This window comes from Pezoporus occidentalis, unplaced genomic scaffold, assembly GCF_034315485.1.
Source record: "Pezoporus occidentalis ecotype Australia unplaced genomic scaffold, CSIRO_AGI_Poc_V1 ctg208, whole genome shotgun sequence".
Lineage (NCBI taxonomy): Eukaryota > Metazoa > Chordata > Aves > Psittaciformes > Psittacidae > Pezoporus > Pezoporus occidentalis.
In genome coordinates, this window is record NW_026913943.1 from 722,925 (window position 1) to 743,857 (window position 20,933).

General features: G+C 41.3%; 1 protein-coding gene across 3 annotated transcripts in view; it reads left to right on the plus strand.

The window, feature by feature from the left end:
- Positions 1-20,933, plus strand: part of EPN2 (epsin 2) — a 45,593-nt gene that overhangs the window by 3,703 nt on the left and 20,957 nt on the right. For all 3 annotated transcript variants that reach the window (XM_062619015.1, XM_062619013.1, XM_062619014.1), the window contains exon 2: positions 16,321-17,095. In XM_062619015.1, the coding sequence (XP_062474999.1) occupies positions 16,501-17,095 (595 nt within the window). In that variant the 5' untranslated portion in view covers positions 16,321-16,500. The remainder of the gene's footprint in view (positions 1-16,320; positions 17,096-20,933) is intronic.

The window sequence follows — 20,933 nt, forward strand, 5'->3', positions numbered from 1 at the left end:
ACGCTTTTCTTCTGTATGGATAATTTGTAGCTTCCTTATTTTTTTGTGTACTGTTAGGAATATTGAACTTAAAAATGGATCACAGCACCACTGCCCTGTACTGCATTAATTGTTAATAGTGTGTATATCTGTTTGCATGTCACTCAGGGCTGTTAACGTAAATGTCTCTAACCAGTGCCTGCAGCTTGTATTCAAGGTCAGACTTGGTCAGCTCACGCTGCCTTGGCTTGCAGGCTGGCTTGAACAAGCTATTTCCAGGTGGGGAAACATGAGTATGGAGCAGAGGAGAGCTCAGGCATGAGCTCAGGCATGAGCAGGTCCCCACTGGCCGTGCAAGCACAGTGTGCCTGGGCAGAACCCAGCCCAGCCTGGGACTGGCTGCATCTTCGCCTTAGAGACTCCCCTTATCTCACTTTTATGGTGGAGGTGGCTGGGTAAAGTTTTAAAGCATCTCAGATGCAGTATGGTGGGTTGGACTAGCTGACCTTTGAAGGTCCCTTCCAACCCGTACTGTTCTATGGCTCTGTGTCTCGTTCTCTTGATGCTTACACTTTATTTTCGAGCAATAATTCTCCCATGATTAGGAGCAGAGCTCCCTGGGCTGCCTCAAGTAATTAATTGTAATTTTGACATGAGACCTCTGCAGTTTTCTTCCACATTGTTGACTGCTTCTGTCTTTCCTCCAAGTGCTGTTTTATTAATGTCTGCAGTTGCTGAGTCTTCTGTCATGTAACTGTATAATAAATACTAAATGTATGAGGTATGAGAAGTAGAACAGTTTCGGAGGGTGACCATGCAGTCTGCTTTTGTAGATAGGGTACAAATGTCTTTTGGCGTGTAGACTTCTCTCCACCTCCTCCTACTCTCTTGCTCTCATAATCACTTGTACTTTGCACATGTATTCATCTGTTCCAGTGTCTGTTTGAAGAACAGTCCTGGTTCTCTCTCCAGTCAGGTTATATATGTGTTTCCTACAGCACAGATTTGATCACCTTTAGACCTGATGTTTTGTTGGATGTTCTTTGTGAATGGAAATATCTGTTCTTACCCCTTACGGTAAAATATTAATCCGTGATTCATTTTCTCTTTTATACTTATGATGCAGCACTCAAAGAGCAAATACTTTTACAAATCAATAATGTGTCTTTGAAAATTCAAAGCTGTTTATCAGTTTAAAAACCGTGCACCTAGAGGTGTTTCAGGTCCATCCTTCAAGATAGATATGAGAAGACTTGCTCGCCTTGTTTGGTTTTCAGTGTAGTTAGTTATGGCTGATTTTGGGGCCTATTGTTCTAGGAGCGATGGACAGTGGAGTCCTGGGGTCATGGCTAAAATGCCACATCTGTTTCTCTAGAGAAACTCGACAGCCAGACGTTGATTTAATCTCCCTGCAGTATAATCTCATAGAGACTTCCCTGCCATGCTGAAGATGTCACATAATGTAATGCCTTCTAAAATGGAACTGGTAGTTTTCCTTATTTAAAAGCTGAAACCCAAACAGAGCTCAGTGCTTCTGTTTGTTGAGTCTGTTCTCTTTGAGTTTTGCTACAACATCCATTTGTACTCAGGCTAGTTAAAAATGACAGCACGGCTGACAAAGGTGCTAGGGGAGGGAAGGTCTTTTATCTTTTTGCTTTATTCACTCTGAAATCATATTAACTTTTAGATTTAACATCAATTTCGTACTTTGTGAACCTTTGCAAGGGCAATGGTGCTTTTGTAGCTTTGCTGGAACAGAGACATTTTAAGAATCTTAATAGAGAATCATCTAATCTTATTACAACTGCTCCTGGCTGTTTAAATCACTTCCTTGTACTTAAAGAACAATCTGTCACCAGCTCTTTCTTGATTGTAGTTTTTGTCAGATGCAATTTATCCCCCTCCGTGGTTTTGTTCTATATATTTCTTTTCCTGGTTGTGCAACCCTTAGGTTGGCAGCAATTTCTTTCCCAAACAGTTCTGACTTCAGTGGGATTAATCGCATGAGTAATTGCTCACTGGTGTAAAGCTTGTACAGATCCTTCTTTGTAGGACCTCATGGATAAACCCCACCAAAATAATGGAGATATATATATAGTCCTAACGTTCCTTAGGGAAAGGCAAAACAAAGTGTTTTTAAAGGTAACTTCCTCCCCTGAGATGCAGGCATGAAAGACTCCCTCAAAGGTATTTCCTTGTAGGCTGGAAATCTGCTCTCGAGTGGCTGGTTGTGAGCTGCTGACTGGGTGAACAGGCCCCAAGCAGCATTTTAGGTTTTTATTTCTTTATTTTGTCTTTCAGTAGTGAAGATTTCTTCAGCCAAAACTGTTGACCCAGTTGCTGCTGTAGCTGCCTTTCCACTTTCAGCTTTGTTTGGACAGGGATGAGGCTTTTGACAACAGCAGTAAGGCAGAGAGATGTTTGATCTAACCCTCTGAAATCAGCCCAAATCTGAGATCATTCATTAATCCTTAGCCTTCAGTTCTAAATAGAACTATTTAACACATCTGCTTGTTCTCTGATAGATGGTCAAGCACAATGTGCTGTGGCATGTGGTGTATGTAGAAGAGAGCACTTCAATTATTATTTAAAAAGCAGAACTTTAACGTTCTTAATTATTCAGTTCCTGACATTGCTGCAGTGTGACTGGTGGTGTCTGTTTAGAGAGGGATCTGATGTGCATTCCCAGCAGTAGTCAGATCCGGTGAGTCTTTAAATGCCCCTGCCCAGGTATTTCATCATTTGATTAAAAACCTCTTTCTAAATGTCTATTTGAAAGCATAAGTCTCACATCTGTTCTGTTATCTAATGAAATATTTGCCTTCTGAGCCCATAGTGGCTTATTGCTTGGGTTTATGATTGCTTTTTGTAACACTGCTGAGTGCAGTGATTATTATTATTTTACTTAAGGGCTCGAAGTGCTTCTAACTCATGAAATGTTACTCTTTTGCTCCTGTTGTTGAGCAGAGTTCATGAAGTTAAACTTTGGCTACCAATTCAGGAGAGCATTTATCAGCAAGTAAAGGTAGATAATGCCTCTGTTGGAATGCTTGAGGATAAATAGCACAGGTGACACCAAACACTTCGCTTAGAAGCAAATGCAGATCAGAAATCAATATTTCATATTGTAATTGTAGTTTTTTCGAAGCTCTACAGCTTTATGTGTATTTTAAAAGCAGGAATTCCTACCTGCTACTCAGAAGAGCAGGAACTCTGTCATTGCACTGGATTATAACTATACAGCCCATGGTTTTAATACATTTTCAGCAAAGCAACTGCTTTCTGAAGACTTTAGAAGACTGGTACTGGGTGACTCCTGGAAGATACTTGTGTTTATATGTTTACTGGTTCTCTTGGGAAGATTCCACAAGGAAGTAAGATACAGGAATGTTTAGAGTTGGCTTTACTTGGCTTTCAGAAGTCTTATATTTTAGAGAAGCTGAAGTAGAAAAGCTTTTGTGGCAGCAAAATCACTTTTAGTCTAGTTTGTTGCGGAGAAGCATTGAGGTATGTCATCAGAAGTTCTTTAGTCTGCAAAAGTGCTTCAGCGTTGCATTTCAGATCTGCAAATCACTGGCCCCTTTGTGAAGCCCTGAGACAGACTGAAATGAAATGTCTGGCTTTATTTTACGTTTGGCTACCTAGTGGATAATCTCCTTTTGCCTTGCCTGCTGCTTCACGCACACTGAGTACCATGGTTGACATTTTGATGTCTATCTGCATAGTAGTGTCTGCATCTATTTAATTTCACAATAATACAAACATGAGTATTTGCATCAACTTTAAAAGACAGAACGTGTTCTGTAACTGAAGATGTGTAATAGTGGGGAGTGCTCTGTGTGGTGCAAACTCTCTGGAGTGTTGAAGAGGTGAAGAACAGCAGTAGGTTTGTAGGTTGTCTTCATCAGACTGTTTCTAATTTGCTTTGGGTAAGGTTTTCTGTTCCACAGTTCATGGTCTAGATGAAGCAAAGTATGTACACATGTACTTCACTTTGAACGTGTGAGGGATCTGTTGCTCTGGGACTGGTCATTGACTTGCAGTCGATGCTGAGCACAGCACATTGGGGTTTTAGCGCTGTAACGTTCCAGGTGTGAATGCAAGAGACATGCTTGAACATCCTGAATGCACAAATACTTCTGTTATGTACGTGCAGGCACAAAATCCTGCCTGGATGCCTTGGGACAGAGCCAGGTTTTCAGTCTTTATTTCTTTTGCTCTGCTTGGATAACCTATATAATACTATAGTGCCGTTTCCTGTCCCTGGAAATGCTGATTTTCAGTTTTATTTTAAGAAGGGATTTCATTTTCTTATTTACAGGAGGAACAAAGTCTGTGCCCATTTTTTGTTTCTTCTTTTCAGTTTATTCTTTATAAAAAGGCCTGAAATACACTATGAGACTTTCTTTTCTGTTGCACAAATTCCAGGCTTAGAAATGGAGCAGTAGAAGGTGAGTCTTGGGGGCACTGGGGTAAGAGTAGAAGAGAAACACTGGTGTAAGTTGCCTCAGTATTCCACTGTGAGCACGCTGTGCTAGCTTATACTAGGTAGCAGAACTGGTAAATTACGTATGTGCATATATGTATGTGTGTGTATATATAAATATATATGTAAAGTGGAGCTTTAGCTGACCAAATATATAATGGCAATGCCCTTGGTACAGACAAAGCTTTACAATTAAAAACACATTCAGTGCCCATCAAACGTGTGAATTGGATGTGTCTTTGGGTGCTACGAGGCATCTTGTGCTTCCATCAAGCTCGACAAGTCTTGTGTCCAAACTCCTCTTTTAACTATTTTAATATAATATGGTGGCTTTTGCATTTTCTCCTTTCATGGGAATCCAGAGTAAAAGAGAACTAAGCCCTGCCTGCTGCTTACATGCTAAACGGATGCAAATAAGCCCCCTCCCTCCTGGTTGCATCCTCTCCTCATGGGTTTCTACATTGTTTTGATTAAAGCGGTTCTACTGCCAACTCCCAGCCCCGAGGGCAGGTGAGAGGGGGAGAAAAAAACCCATTCCTGATTGCAGCTCAGTGATTAACATATCTTTTGGAGTTTGTAATGTCATCATTTCAGAGAAAACAAAGTTCCACCAGCTTCACAGGGTTCTGGGGTTGTCAGGAAGGCAAACATCAAAGTGGGGAGAAAAGAGGAGTTTATTTAAAATATAGTAGAAAGACTTAAAACAGTCGTGCTAACCTATGAGAGCTATTAAAAATTAAAAACAGCCTTTGAAGCAAAGCATTAAAGATTTAATAGTATTAATTGAATGAAGCCGTGGGAGTTAAGGATGTGTAGACACATGTGTATGTGTTCTAAGACATTAGCTGTATTAAGGAAGCTGAGGTATGGGGAGTTGAATTCATTGTGCTTCATTTATAAAGGCTACCTTAACAAAACCCTTTGTGTTCGTGGACTTAATGAGTAGACACCATTATAACAAAGTGTAAACAGAAGTGCAGGGGACTTGCTATCATTTTGCACACTGCAGTGGTGCAAGGAAGACCAGATTTGGGATTCCTGAACAAATAAGCAAAGAAGTTTCTAATCTATGCATTAAGGATAATCTTATTTCTTTATGTTATTATGTCTGATTTTATTTTCCTTTTAGGACTAAATACCTTTCATTGTTACAAGAATAGTAACTTAATACTGTTGTCCTCCATAACAAGGTTCCTTTCCTTTTATTACCCGGTGATACTCTGCCTGTAGTCCCACTCTCAGGTACGGGCTCTTTTTGGGTAACTACACTTTAGTGCTAGTTCATGATGTATTTTCTCTTAAGACTGACTGATTTTGGTTGTTTTTAGCTTTTACTGCTTAGAACTTCATCACTGTTAGGAAAACTTCTTGTTAAGAGAAAGAAGGTGGTCCCTCCATAGCCGTGTAAATAAATAACAAAGAAAAATCAGGGTTTTTTCTTTGCAAAGTCAAAACTCAAGACTTCATGTATTTGACCAGGATGTTAAGAAGCAGAAAAAAGCCAGATCCTTACGTCACTTGCCGGAAAATGAGCAATGAAAGCTGCTTGCAAGTGTGCAGGTGGCACAGCAAAAGAAATTGGTGTCCAGAGGGGAGCAGGAGTTGACTGGGGTGGAAATACAGGTGTGTAGGGGCACAACCAAGCTTGTCAAGAAGGATAACAAAATTGAGGGTGATCTTAATACATTCATTTTTCCTCCTTCAGGAAGATGGTTGCTGACAGCACAAGGCAGCTGTTTGAGCTCTTCTTGCTGCAAATGTAGTTCCTAAATGATTCAGCATGATAGTGTACCCACGCATTATAGCATTATTGATGAATTCATTACCCTCTGTTAGCTGATGGATGTTAATGGGCTAGAATTTCCTCTGTGCATTTGCACTAGATGGAATGCTCTTAGGAAAAAAATAAAGATCAGAAAATGGAGTGGGTGAGTTTTAAAGTTGCTTTCTTGTTCTGTTTATGAATCTAAAGGCAGAGAATGTTATTAATGACTTACATTAAAGCAGTAGTTAATGATCAACAGTGCAGTGCTACCAGGCAGCTATGGGAGGTGCAAATAGTAGTAGTACTACACAGGGGATTTACTTGCATCTTTTTCCTTTCCCATGTCCCAGGCTATAATCAGCTGCTTCAGAAATAATCAGAGGCTTGAGTTTTGGCTTACATGTGGTAGGTGTTGTCTTCTACGTGTGGACTCTGCACAGCATGTGTAGTCTCCAGGGCACGTACGGAGCTGCTGGTTGCAGAGTATCAAAGCTGAGAGGGTATAACATGTTCTCTGCAAGAGCTGACTGGAGGAAAATGACCTTTAATAATGGAACAGGCACAGATGCTTTTGAGTAACAAGTCTTTGTCATCCTCTGTGAGAAGAGCAAGCTAGCTCCCACTCAAATCATTTTCCATCTAAATAGCCAGAAGAGATAAGGGAGTAGGTAGTATATTACTGTTGAGGATGGATTCAGAAAACTTGAGGAATTGTTATGCTGACAGCTGAAAATATCTGTATATCTGCATGGGAGGGTGTGGGATTCACTGGCATCATCAAGCCAGAACATTTTTTTCCTAATTCCACAAAAATCAACAAAATAATAATAACAAAGCAAAATAATATCAAATCTCTGCAGGTGTGAGTAGGGATGATCCTTATTAGTGCCTGAATGAAGGAACTGGGAAGTTTTAAGTAGCATAATGAGGAAAAATCCTTATGTCAAATGTGCTGATTTATTATATTCTTTGGTCTTTTTAGTGAATTACTTGCATCAAAGATGAACTTAAGAATATAGCTCAAAATCAGGAACTGGGGCAGCACAGAAGTAGACCCAAATGACTAGCAGTATTATTGAGTGCTGTTTCATGGTAAGCATAACCGAGTCTGCATCCAGGATGCTGCTGACAGGGTTGTTATGCTTCTCCTCTGCCCAGCAGAGCTCCTTTGAGGTGGAATTGCTTTTCCTGCAGTGATATAGGCACTGTTAGGAAGAGGGAAAAGAGGCAGGGTTGTTTGGAAACGGTGGCGTGTAGAGTATGAAAAACCACAGGAATAAGGGGGAAAGCTGAACAAGTGTTGCATGACAGATAGTTAAAAATCAGTGCAGGAGGCACTGGTTAAAAAGTGGCAGGAGGCAAGATTTTAAGGTGTTAACCAATTCTGAAAGAGTAGAGGACCACATTTCCTTCTTTCTGGTGGCTGTCTTCAAGCTGAAACAAAATGAATGTGTCGCTATTACTAGCACTAGGTGGTAAAAGGTGATTTCCTAGAAAACTCACCTCTTACAGTTACCTGCTGAAAGCAAGCTCCAAATCCAAGCCATCATCTTTAACTTTTACTACCAATATGAGCTTTCAAGGTGCAGCTTTACGTTTTGCCTGGCGAAACGTAACTAGAGTGCCGTTGAATGTTACTTCTCTTACTTGTGGTGTACTTTAAAGTGATGAGAGTGACCTTGGGATTAATCGTTTTGGTGACCTGATCTGTCAGCTCTCCATCTCCCTCTTGCCTCCCTTGGTGTGTCAGATTAGCTCACTGAACTGATTCTATCTCGAGATCTGGTGTGAGGGACAGGGAGGTGGCACGTGACAGCAGAGCAGGTAGGAGCAGGACATGCCTTCAGTAGCAGCCCTCAGCCAGCCAAGAATCAAGTGTAATGTGAAGTCACATCCTCAGTTCCTCTCTGAGCCTGACTGCTGGGCAGTAAAGCCTGGTGTAAAATCCTGGGGTTTGGCCAAATCTTTCCTGCAGTGTGGAACATGGAGGATTTTAAGGCTGTATATTTCCTGCTTTACAGTTTTATAGCAACTTCAATTAGTCCTGAGAATCCAACTGCATGTAGCTTAATTTCTGAGGGTTAAAGTAACCCTACATTAATTGTTACCAGTTGTGATAGTTGGATTAAGACCATGTGTTGACTTCTCAAGATGAATGAATGTGCAAGTCTGGTGGCTGTGAGGGATGGTGCTTGAAGTTTTATGCTGTGGATGGGCATTGATGAATGTAGGTAGGATGTTAAAATCAATCTCTGTTTTCTGTAGAGGCTTGTAGCTTGTGCTAGCAGCCGGTACAGTTAAGCTGAAGAAAATAGTGGTGTTTGGGATGTATGGACAGATACGGCTTTGCAGATCGTGCACTGTTCTTTGAGCAGTCCTTTGCATTAAAAATTCTTGTCCTAAAAGTATTCATTAGGCTCAGCTTCTGCCAGTAGTAACATGGAGAGTTAAACCTTTGTCATGAAGAGCGCTTGCCTTTGGCCTAGTGGATTTATTAATGTGGTTTCGTGTCTGTGGTGTGTAGGTGGGGAGGAGGAACTGCACACAGTGACGTCTGCTTCATAATGATAAAGTGCAAACTGAATTTGGTTACTGAAGTCATTGGATAATTGTAAGTAGCAGGTACCTTCCCAAAGTATCAAGTCTGATATGTGAGCAAAGATATACATGGATCCAGTAGTACTTGTCGGCTTTGAGTTTTAAAAGTTACAATTGTATAAGAAAACACTGTGGCTTAAAGAATGCAGGTAGCATTTAGCGGTCTTGCAGGCTTTTAGGCTGTATTATTTGCAGTTGCTCCTGTATTCAAGCTGATCTAATCGGGCTCTGAGCTGTTGGGAGAGAAGATATAACCGCTTCCCTTCAGCAGGTGCCTGTCACCCACTAAGCAGCCTAAGTGACAAGGTTCTAAGACCCATTTTCTGGCAAGAATATCCTATGTCTTCCAGAATGGAAATAGGGAAGGAGAGAAATGTCTCCTACTGTCTTTAATTCAGTTGAAAATGCTACTTAAATATACCCAGTGAGCTGAGTTGATTTCACATTGGTACCTTTTTGTCAAGGCACACATTGGGTGATTCCTTTTTTAACCCTACTTCTCTATTTGTGAGAATAAAAGACAAATGCTTCCATTCAAGCAGGTAATCCCCAGAGCACAAACTTCTTTTGAGAGTTTGGGAAGGTATTTTCACAGCCGTGTTGGATTAATTTGCATTTAGAACTTTAGGTTCAGTGCATAATGGCTTGACCTTAACTCTGTCTGTAATTCTGCAATACTCATTACACAGCTGGTGCTTGCTGTATTAGTGCTGAAAAATAGACTGAGATGTGCATAAAATGCAGGTAGTGCTGTCAGTGCCACTTGACCCCGCCTCAGAAGGAGGAATGTGTTATTTTTAAAGGGATGTTGGAAGCTTGTAAGCCTAAAATTAGATCTCCAGTAGTAGGTCGGATTTGGATCCATTTGTAGTGATCTCCATGGCTCTTGCAGGGGGCTGTTCCTTTTTGCAGCACTTCAGAGCATATTTGCAGCTTCTTTCCATGCTGTCAATAATTCCAGCTGCATTACAGGCTGCAAAACGAAATATTACTTGATCTTAAAGGCGTTTTCCAGTCTAGTTGATTCTGTGATAACTGCGAGTGTCAAAGCACCAGCAGCTCTAGTGTGGCGGGTCCTGAATTAAAGCGCTCAGATAGTGCTGCTGTATTCTCAGCTCTGCGTTTCTACTCCCTGTCCCCTCTTTGTGTAGACTCAGAGTAGTGAGATAAGCTCTCCATTAAGCTCTGATATTGCCTGGGTAATTTAAGTAACCTGTAGTCAGAAAAGGTGGTGTAGAGGAAAACTGATTTTGCATCTGTGTATCTATTTTATGGCTGTACAAGCTGGAGTTGCTCTCTGTGAGGCTGAGGCATGACTGTAAAATCAGTGTAGGATCTAACCTTGGGCTTCATGAATATGCATAAAGCTGCAGGAGAATTATCTTCCAGCATTAACTCTTTGAATAAAGAAATAATTTGGCCACCTGCTGGCTGTGAAAGCTGACCTTGTTCTCTCATTTGTAAAAGGGAGTGGAAAGCTTCCAAAACTTTGAATTTTGAACCATTTCCTCTTCTCAGAAATGACCCCGAAGAAGACAAGCATTTCAGCTGTGAAAAATGGAAATGAAACCTTTCTGCTGGAGTTAACCCTGGTCTTCAACCCACTTGCCAATCTGTATTTGTAACTCGTTTCCTAAATAATGTTGAAGCTTGAGGAAGGGCATTGATGGTAATTTCAGTGTCTTCACTTTACTGTTTTCTTCACATGAATTGATGTTTTCTCTGCTGTACAATGACAAGAGGGAGCTAATAAGTGTGGTGCTTGTTGGCTTTTACGTATAGTGCCAAGCTTCTGTGCTTCTCTTAGTACCCTTCTCCAAGTGACCACAATGTACAGTTGCGCCTCTTCCTGTTTGGTTTTGGGAACAGTGTTTGTATTGCAGTAGGGGATCATACTGTAGGCAGTATAATGATACCCTCTGGTCATCCAGTTCTGTAAGAATTATGTATGAATAGGGAAAGGAAAAAGGGAAAGAGAATTAGCTATGTTTGAACATTTCTTTGTGGGATGCAGTATAAGCAAAGTCTTTGCTGTCCTTTTTTTCTGGATTATTATATTGAATTTTAAATGAAGGCTTGTGCTTAATTTCTTTTTATCAAACATTTCTGGTTTGTGTAAAATGGGACTTTCTAAAAGCACAGTGGGTTTGGGTTTGTGCAAATGATGAACTGTCACAAGAAAACTAGGATGTGAATTTACAGTGGAGGGCAAAGGGAATCCTTTTTCCTTGCCACAAATAGAAGCTGACTTACTGTTAGGATTAGTGTCTTGTTTGAGTGCATGCTTTTTGCTCTGTGCAGGTGTGGTGTCACTGTCTGTCTGGGGGAACTTCTTCCTTACTCAGCATCATTCTTTGCAGACTGGTAAAAAGCACTCTCCACGCCCTGGCTTCTCTGATGTATCCTGGAATTCAGCAGGTCCCTGACGGATCCCTGGCACTGTCACTCCAGCCTGATAGCAAAGAGAGCAGATTGGGATGGAAACCTGTAGTCATCTTTTCCTGTAGCTCATGAAAGGGGGGGGGGGGGGGGGGATATTTTTACCTAGATCAATGTGTCTGTAGAGATTGCCTCAAAATCACAGAATGAGTGAATTATCCGCTTTCAAAACCCACTTTTTATGCGTGTCACAGTAAATGTCTGCCACATGTTGTCTATAATACCATTAAAACTTTATACAAATTTCTGGTCAACTTCTTACGTTTAATGCTAATTTTCACACTTTTTATTGCCCATTTGATACGTATTTCATGTGTTTCTGGTCCATACTTATCTGGGCTGTGTCTGTATTTACCTTTCGGCTTGATCTGAAGGGCATTTTATCAGTGCAGACAAACCCTGGTTTGAGTTTTACATTCCAGAGAGCTGAATGGCTTCTGCTGTCTATAGGTGGATTTATTTGTATGGCTCTTTCTTTGAACTAAGTTTATGAAGGATTTTGTGGCTTGGCTTCATTTCTGTGTTAGTTTTAGCAAATTAAAGATGGTTTCCTCATGTAGATGTTATTTACTGAATTCAGTCTCTTGTGAGAGAGAGCTGTTGAGAGGATCACTCAAGATTTCCTTCTGTCTCTGTTGTATATAGAAAAGCACCAGGAGAATTCATTTGGGTTATTTGTGTAATGAAACTATTGGAATAGGAAAAAGGAAATGGGACATTCCCTTCCAGGTTACCTGCGATAGCACAGGTGAGCATCACCTTCTTGTTTTGTGTCCTTTTCCATCTATTTAAAGATGACAATGTAGATCGAAACCAGAGAAAATGGCTTGGAGGGCCCAGAGAAGAGAAAACAAGGAAGGCTCACCCAAGCTGACCAAGACCAACTCCCTCTTCCCCTCTCTGTTGAACCTTTTAAAGAGCTCGGTTCAAGCTGATCCCTTTGCCTGCTGGGAGCAAGGAACAGCAGCTTTCATCGTGCAGTTTGCTTTCTGCTTTCTTTGCAACTGTAGCGTTAAAAATGCTAACTCACTTTTGCTGACGTTGCAAGTGCATTGTTCTTCCTGGTGGTTTGTTGGGCAAACTTAATTCAGTGAGGTCTTTGGGGGGAAAAAAGCCTTTCTGGGTAAGTATTTGATCATGTATTAGAAATGGTTTCTCACTTTCATGCAGTGAGGCTATTTGGCTTTCAGATCTCTTTAATCATAAGATTGGCTGTTACAGTGCTCCAGGACCTGTAATAATCAAGTAAAATGTGTCTTTGGTGTGGTGTGGATGCAGAGGGTTTGTAAAGGAGATACTGAAAGACACACAGGGCTCTTAGTGAGGGTTACTGCTACTGCCAGAACAGTTGCCTTGAATATTGGTACAGCTAGATGGGGGGTAGGTGTCCATCTTTCCACTCCACTTTTAATGGAGTAACATGAAGCTTAGAATGAATTGTCTCCAGTGGGTTAAAAGTAGAATAGGATTAGAAAATGTGGAAAGAATAGATGTTAATGGGATCCTCATTAAATGCCTTTGTGTCCATGAATCAAAGACATGGAGGTAAAGAACCACATCAGCACCAGTGGCCTGAATGGTTTTCCAGTCTGTTACAGGATAACAAGTGAAATCTTTTGTTTTCTGGAAGAGTGAAAAATGCTCCTTTCACTTAATCCAGTGTGTTTGCTCTTTGAAATGTGTGCTCTACAGCTGTTTTCACAAAGCTCTGCTCCAGATTTACTCTCTGCTAGTAGCCTTCTTCAGCAGCTTCACCTTAGCAAAGCTTCTAGTTTGGGGAATGGTGCTGCCATGCCTTTGGCTTCCTGCACAGCTGTGTGCTCCAAGCTCGCTTGCTTTTGGGCTGAAGCTTTATTGGTAATTAACCTAATAAATCCTAAATGTAAACACAGCCTTTCCCAAATCCAGGGTTCTGTCCAAACCATTTCTGCTCTTGATGAGGCTGTACCTTTGCTTCTGCTTCTTGCCTACACTTTACAGCTAAATGAAGGAAAAGTATTCATGGCTTTGCTACAGGCTGTGTGGAGAGCACAGCAGGGCCTTGGCTCCTGCCTTTTTGATCGTTTGGTTTCTTCTTTGAAACCAGGTGTATGAGTTCCTAGCGTGTGTAGTGGGGCAGGAATGAAAGCTCTTTGCTTTCTGATGCTGTTTTCTGGCAGCTTGAACAGGCTTCTTCAAAAGCAAGACCAGGGTTCGAGCATTCTTTCTCTTCTCATAGCCTGCCTTGCAGCAACACTTGTGACCGTGTTTGCAGCCTGCTCACCTCTCTCATACAACAGAAAACAAACCAGTGCTCAAAAGCTCATTTTCTACCAGACTTTAAGCTGATCAGTTCTCCTGTGCTGTTGTGTGAGTGCTAGGTTTGATGCAAGAGAGAAGGGGGAAGCGGTTGCAGAGTTGGGAGGCCACTGGGTTTGGTGCTGGCTTACCATTAGCTTGGCATGGCTTGTGGCATTGCACCCTGATCGTCTGTGTCCCTGTTTATCTTGTGATTATGATTCATTCCTCAGGTATTTATTTTACTGGCCAAGTTGGAGGTGTTTAGGACTAGTAGGTGTTGCCATGTACTGTAAAATTTACCTTTCCAAACATCATAGGTGGTGTGGAAACGATCTTCTTTCAGAAGCTTGTGAAGTTGAAACAAGTGATAAACCAGACTTCTCTATTCTTTGGTTGGGGAGGTGCACACAGGTGAGGCATTTGCTTGTATATTTTGGTCTCTTAGAGGCCTCTCATTCCTGGCCTCTAAAGAAACAAAACTCGTAAGACAAGAATGGTTTTCAGAGATTTACAGTGGGTTAAAAGACAGGAAACAGGGTTAGGAGTAAATGCTTGTTTCTCACAGAGAAAGGTTATTCCAAGTGAAGTGTCCTGCCAAAGATGAGTACTTGTGCAAATACGCCCTTTTCCAGATGATTTCTGAATAATAAGGTGGCCAAATTGAACCAAATCAGTCAAATTTGAAATGAATTTTGAATTGAAGGATGGAGGATCTGCGAAGTGCTAAAATGGTAGTTGAAATGGCCTTAAAACATTTGCACAGGGAGAGGAAATGACCCTGGTTTCATGTGTAGGAGTAGAGGTACAACTACCAAAAGACAAGTAGACTTTAGAAAGTATTTGATAAAGAACAGGGAATCTTAAGCAGTCAATGACTGTGTTGTGATATGAACTTGTTACTGCCAACTCTGAAGTGTAGAGTGTTTGGAGCCATGTATATCTCAAGAAATAGAAGTGTCGTATGTGCATGGAAAGACATCAGAGATGATTTGAGATACGGAGCAGCTTCTACATAGAGGGGTTGAATTTTGGAAGACCCTCACTTCAGATGGAGTTGGCCAGTTTCCATATGAGTGATGTAAAGAAGCTGAAGGCGATTTGTTCTTGCTTAAAAAGCATCCCTTCTGTCTGCAGCTCAGGAAGTAAACGTCCAAGGTTAAAATAAGCTGAATTACTTGTGCAGCGTGGACCCTGCACTGCTGTTGTGTGCTTGCTGAGTGTGAAATGGGAAACACAAGTGGCTTCCAAGAAGGGGTTGGAAGAACCACAGTGTGCCTATTGCTGGCTATAGAGTCTCTGCCACAGGTTGCATCTGAGATGCCTAAGACATCCGTCAGGCAATGGAATATATATGTTCTTAGAGTCTTTGCATGAGGATTTGTGTCTGAGGATGTTGGGCTTGGTGGATGTTTTATCAAACTGATGTAGGAGGGTTTGATTTCATGTTCTTTAGTGCTTCTCTGCTCAGGTGACAGGCTCAGCCCTTATGGGGGGGGGTGTATTCTTCTGATCTGGGATACGTATCATCAGTACATCAGTGTTGGTATATGCCTTTATGGTAAGAAAGTCATCACAGAGCTGCATGTTGTCCACGCTGACGCTTAATTCTGCTTTCATTCTAAATGGCACCAGAGCAATTTGAAGAATCATAACAATGTTAGACTGGAAGTCTGTGCTTTGCTTCTCTCCAGTGCCTTTTGTAAGTGATACGGTTGCTTCTTCAGTGTTTGGAGAAACATTGCTGGAGGACATCTTGACTGTGCAATCTCTATTAAACATGGCAAGTTCCCTTACAGGATCAGTGCTTAGGGTTCATGCAACTGGCGAATATCAAAGACTATTCTGTGTTAATGTAATAGCAAAATCTGCCAGTTTACTCCAGTAATGTATTCTGAAGCTTAATAGGCCTCTGTTTACTTGAAACGGTGACCTTAAATAGCTAACTGAAACAGCTTTCCAGCTCCACAGCTTGCCCTTGGGGGATCTTGCCAGTCATTTTGGCTTAACAATTCCATTTTCATATAATTAAAACTTCTTCTGTGCTGTGTGGAAGACACGCAGAGCAGAAGCTGTGGATGTCCTGAGCGTTGTCAAACGTACAAAGTAAATGCATTTGGAAAAATAACTTCTCCTCTAATCTGCTTAGCATTTAAAGGTCACCTTCAGTTGGAGGGTGTTGTTCTGGTGCTCCTTTCACTGTGTCTCAACTGAATGCAGAGTCTTCTTCAAGATCTCTGCCCTGATACTGAGTGTGCTTTAAGCTAACATGAGGTTTCAGGTATAGCTTGGTTAATTTTGGGGCAGTTTGCTTATTTCTCTCAGTGCTCAGATTCCTGCAGCAGTGGTGGCAGACTGCAGTTGTCAACTAGAGGGAAGCTAATAGCTGCTAAGCATGGAATTTCTAACGTAGTTTCGCCTCTCTACAAGCCAGCATGGTAATTTCTGTAATTAAAAATCCTAGGTGGGTTTTACCATGCTGGAAACTGAATCACTAAGTGATTTCTTGGACTTGGTTTCTGTTTTCCTTGTAGAATTTGGCATTTGCATAAGCCTGGACACCTTCTTGCTTTGGTTTTGTTCAGGTTTGTAATCTAAAGTGTTTAGTATTACTTGTGAGAAGAAGAATAGTTTCCAAAATCAAATGTCTAGAAGAAATTCAAGGAGGAAATTCATCAGTTATACTGAGTTATTTTCCTAGAGTTCTGTAGGTTGCTTTCCATGTAGGAACAATTAACGACCCAACTAACATGCTTTGTGTTCTTTCCTTATGCAGGTCATGATTCTCGTTTTCTCGTGTCATTCTCTTGAAGAGAGGAAATGATTGTAGTGGAACCTGTTACAAATAAGCCACTGATCCGGAGCCTTTTCAGTGCAGAAGCTTTGATACAAGAGCAGATATAGCCCTTTCCTTGCTTGTGTTCTGGGATCTGTCTTCTTAAAAAGGGAAATAAAGATGACGACTTCGTCTATTAGGCGGCAGATGAAGAACATCGTGAACAATTATTCAGAGGCCGAAATAAAAGTTAGGGAAGCGACTTCCAATGACCCGTGGGGTCCTTCCAGTTCGCTCATGACTGAAATAGCAGATCTGACTTACAATGTGGTGGCCTTTTCTGAGATTATGAGCATGATCTGGAAACGACTGAATGACCATGGCAAGAACTGGCGACACGTGTACAAGGCCCTGACTCTCTTAGATTACCTGATCAAAACTGGTTCGGAGCGAGTGGCGCAGCAGTGTAAAGAGAATATTTTTGCTATCCAGACGTTGAAAGATTTTCAGTATATTGATCGAGATGGTAAAGACCAGGGCATCAATGTGAGGGAGAAATCCAAGCAGCTGGTCTCTCTTCTGAAGGATGATGAGCGACTCAAGACAGAGAGGGCCCAAGCCCTGAAGACCAAAGAACGCATGGCTCAGGTGGCCACTGGAGTGGGTAGCAATCAGATCACCTTTGGCCGTGGCTCCAGTCAGCCAAACCTATCTACCAGCTACTCAGAGCAAGAGTATGGAAAGTCTGGAGGATCCCCAGCGTCTTACCATGGCTGTAAGTACAACTACACAGACAAAAGAGGGTTTTCTTTCTTTTCTTTTGAGAGATTTTCTACTCTCTATGACTCCCTGGTGGTGGCTGGTTCTCTGAAGGAACAAGGAATAGGACAAGAGGAAACAGCCTCAAGCTGCACAAGGGGAGGTTTGGGTTGTATATTAGGAACAATTTCATTCCCAAAGGGTGCACAGGCATTGGAACAGGCTGCCCAGGGCAGTGGTGGAGCCACCATCCCTGAAAGTGTTCACAAACTGTAGATAAGGCCCTCAGTGACATGGTTTAGTGATAGCCTTGGTGGTGCTGGGGTGAAGGTTTGACTTGATGATCTTAAAGGTCTTTTCCAACCCAGTTGATTCTGTAGTTCTGATTTGCTTTCAGACATGAGAGTAAATGGTGCCTAGTAGGAGGATTAGTACGCTGACTGCAAGGAGCTTTTTGCACTGGCTGAGTCTCTGTAGGTCTGCTCAGTGGCAGTAATGTCTCTTCAAATGACTGGTTAAATATTTGTTTTGGAGAGGATGTGTGTATTGATGTGCATCAGTTTAAAAAGCAGTTGTTTACTGTCAGTTCCCCAAGGTAGCATTGTCAAGCTGCTTTTGTGAACACGTTCCAGTGTTTGATGTGATAAACCCCCAGTCTCAGTAGGGAGATTGTGAATTGATTTTGGTTTGTTTGTTTCTGGTTTTAAAAGTACTTGAAAACTTGTTCTCTTGAGTTCTTTAGGTATAATTCAAGAAATGAGAACTACAGAGTGTTTCCTGCATCATTTTGCTACTTTCTTTCTGATGCTGCTATTTTACTTTGGGAAGAGTATCGGTGTTTGATTTCCTTTATTGCTTGCCCAGCAGTTCTTAGAGTAGTAATGCTTTGAAGGTGTCTTATGTTTAAATATTTAGACTATCAGCAATTGCTGAGCAAGTATCGGTACTAAACACTGCGTTTCAGTCTTAAAAACTTAATACAGTGATGTGGGAAGAATGGATTCTTTATAACACTGCTTGAGGGAACTCCCTGTCATGTTAGGAAGAGGCCTGATTTGGCACTAAATCCTTCTTAATATAAGTAATGATCTGATGAAAGCTGCTTTGGCTGGAATGTCAGTGGTTGTGGTCTAATTCTGAAGGAAAAATCTTGTCTTTAAATGAATGCTTATAGTGTGTGGAGGACTGTAACTGAGCCAGTGTGGGGAATCGATTGAGCACCAGCTGGAGGAATCTGCAGTTTGTCATGTCCTGTGTCCCAAAGAGCTGCTCAAATTATAAATCCCTGGATGGGGTCAGGACCCCCAACGTGGCTTTCTGTGGAAGGTGGTAGGATGTAGCAGGACAAATGAAGCTAGAGATGAAGAAGATCTCTGTCCATGTAAAGCTGTGGAGAAGAGCCGGAAAAGTTGTTTCAAAAGGAGATACTTGTAGGATACAGGGTTCCAAAAAAGTGCATCAAAGTTTCCAGGTATGAGAATGTTCATTTTAGTGAGCAGTGGATTAACAAACATCATAGTTTTTCTGTAATAACCACACATGAGCATTGATTCAGTGTGGATTTTTAAAGGAGAACATGTATATTGTGATGAGAGCAATAACATTTTTGGCTTTTGAGGTCTGTAGCTCTATAGACTGCAACAAAAGTTCCTAATTTAGGAGATAGCTTGCAATAATGTTGCTTTTAACTTATACTGATGGATTGCAATAATAGTCACTAAGGTTTGCTGAGCACACCTTCGGTTTGTTCCACAGGATTATTTCTTCACCAGGTCTTAAATGTAATTAGTGCATGTAACTATTGTTTGTCATGTTAAACCCTACCAGGGGCTTCAAACTGTTCCTCACAGCAGGGATTAAGCAATGCAGGGTGTGTTCCTGAGTTGGTGTTCCTTGGATGCTGTAAGGATTGTGATGGGGGACAAGATGTCAAGAAGCAAGTATGGTTATTCTGTCAGCACAGGGTGTTGATTTACGGGATACTCTCATTTGCCTGCGGATGACTTTGATGTGTATCTCTCTTTGCAGGATTGCTTTTGAGGTAATGATTTCTTAATCTATCTTTCTCCTCCCCCATAAGCATGTACCTAAGAAGCTTTAGAAATCTCAGGGTTGTTTTTCTCTTTGGGTTCTTCCCCTGTTGTAGACTCCTCTGGGCTGAATACTCTATCAGCAAAAATGCAGATGGTTGTTAGTTTTTATGATCTGTATCTTTTGACGTTCTAATGATTCTTCTATGGTTTAATTGAGTTTAGCAAAGCAACCCAGCACCTTACAAAACAGCTGTGCTAAGTGCTTCTGGTAATGGGAAACTTTGTCCTTCATTTGAGGAGACACGGAAAGGACTTTCATCAAAATCCAGACCTTTAATCTCTTACATAAATTCTTGTTATTCGTGTGCCTTCTAAATTTAATGGAAAAGATGCTTTTCATTACTTGAAGTGAAAAAGATGGTATCCATCCTGTTTTGTTTTATTCTAGAATGAGAGCCTTCTTTTGTTCTGAAAATATGGATTGGGTATAATATGTAAAAGGCATTAAGTTATGCTGAGCTCCTGGGAAATCCTCTCCTTATAACAGTACTAAGATGCGGTTGCTGTACTGTGTATTCTGGCAGGATTCTCTTTCATTCCTCTGAGCCTTTGAAGAGGAGATCAGAGGCATTTAGATTTGCAACCTATAGCATGAGATTTGCCTATTAAAAATGTACATCCACCCTCTTTGCTAAATGTTGAGCATGTCTTAGGAACATTCAAATGGAAATGAAGTTTGGGAAAGTTTAACAACAGCCTGTTCACCACCAGAGCAAAATGAAATGTTTCATCTCTCAGTGGTTTGGTATTAGCGTGTTTTACTTCTGGTCCTTACTGGATGCAATGGGTGGGGATTGCAGCTTTTGGGAATGCATTCCCCTTACTTGAAAAGGTTGTGTTTGGCTATAAAATCTCCTCTTTTTTGATACTTTCCTGCTGAAGAAAAGCAGCTTGAGCTCGCTGGAAGAGCTTAATGGTTTCTCCAGGACAGATCACTAGGGGAACAAGAGAGTTCCAGAGGATAACATGTCTGGATTGTGTGTGAGGGATCTCTTCCTCCTCTGTCAGTTACTCAAAGTGCAATATTAGATACATCAGTGGACCCATTTTTATTCCATTTCTTCAGGGTGTTGCTTTAGCTCACTGTATAGCATTGGCTGTAAGAGTCAAACTACTGCTCTTCTCTAGCTCCTTAAGCTGGTGTCCAACAGTGCACATAGGAATGAGGTTTTGTATTTGATGTTGAGCCAGAAAGGTTTTTCTTGTAGAGTTGCTGGTCTTTGTGTCCCAGATTTATCCTTTATGAGAAAATAAAAGCAGTATGGATAGCGTGTCCAGAATTCAAGATGGAAAAGGATCTCTTGACCGATGCACCATCATCCTGCACTCTGCAGGTGGGACACACTGGTAAATAAGGACATTTCTCCGTGTCTCCTCTCTGATATTTTCATCTCATCTCTAACAATCCTTTAGAATCCATGGAAAGTGAAATGGTGAAGTCTGAGAGGTTTTAATAAAACCCTTTCCCCCAAAGCTTTGCCTTGATGGCTTTATTGGCCCTGAAGAGCTGCATGCTGTAAAGCTTGTGTAACTCTAGGGAGTGCTTAATTACTCACTATCAATGCAAACATTTGTAAAAGTATCGCTATGGCTTTGCTATCTGGTCTCATAATCTGTGAATTGAAGCCAAGAGAGAGATTGTAAAGCTGAACCAAAATAAAGCTCCTCCCAACCTCCATCTTGTCAACATACTGGGGACGGTTGGCTGTCTTCCTGCTTTAAGCCAACAGCAATATATATATTTACATTAGGAGCTATTAA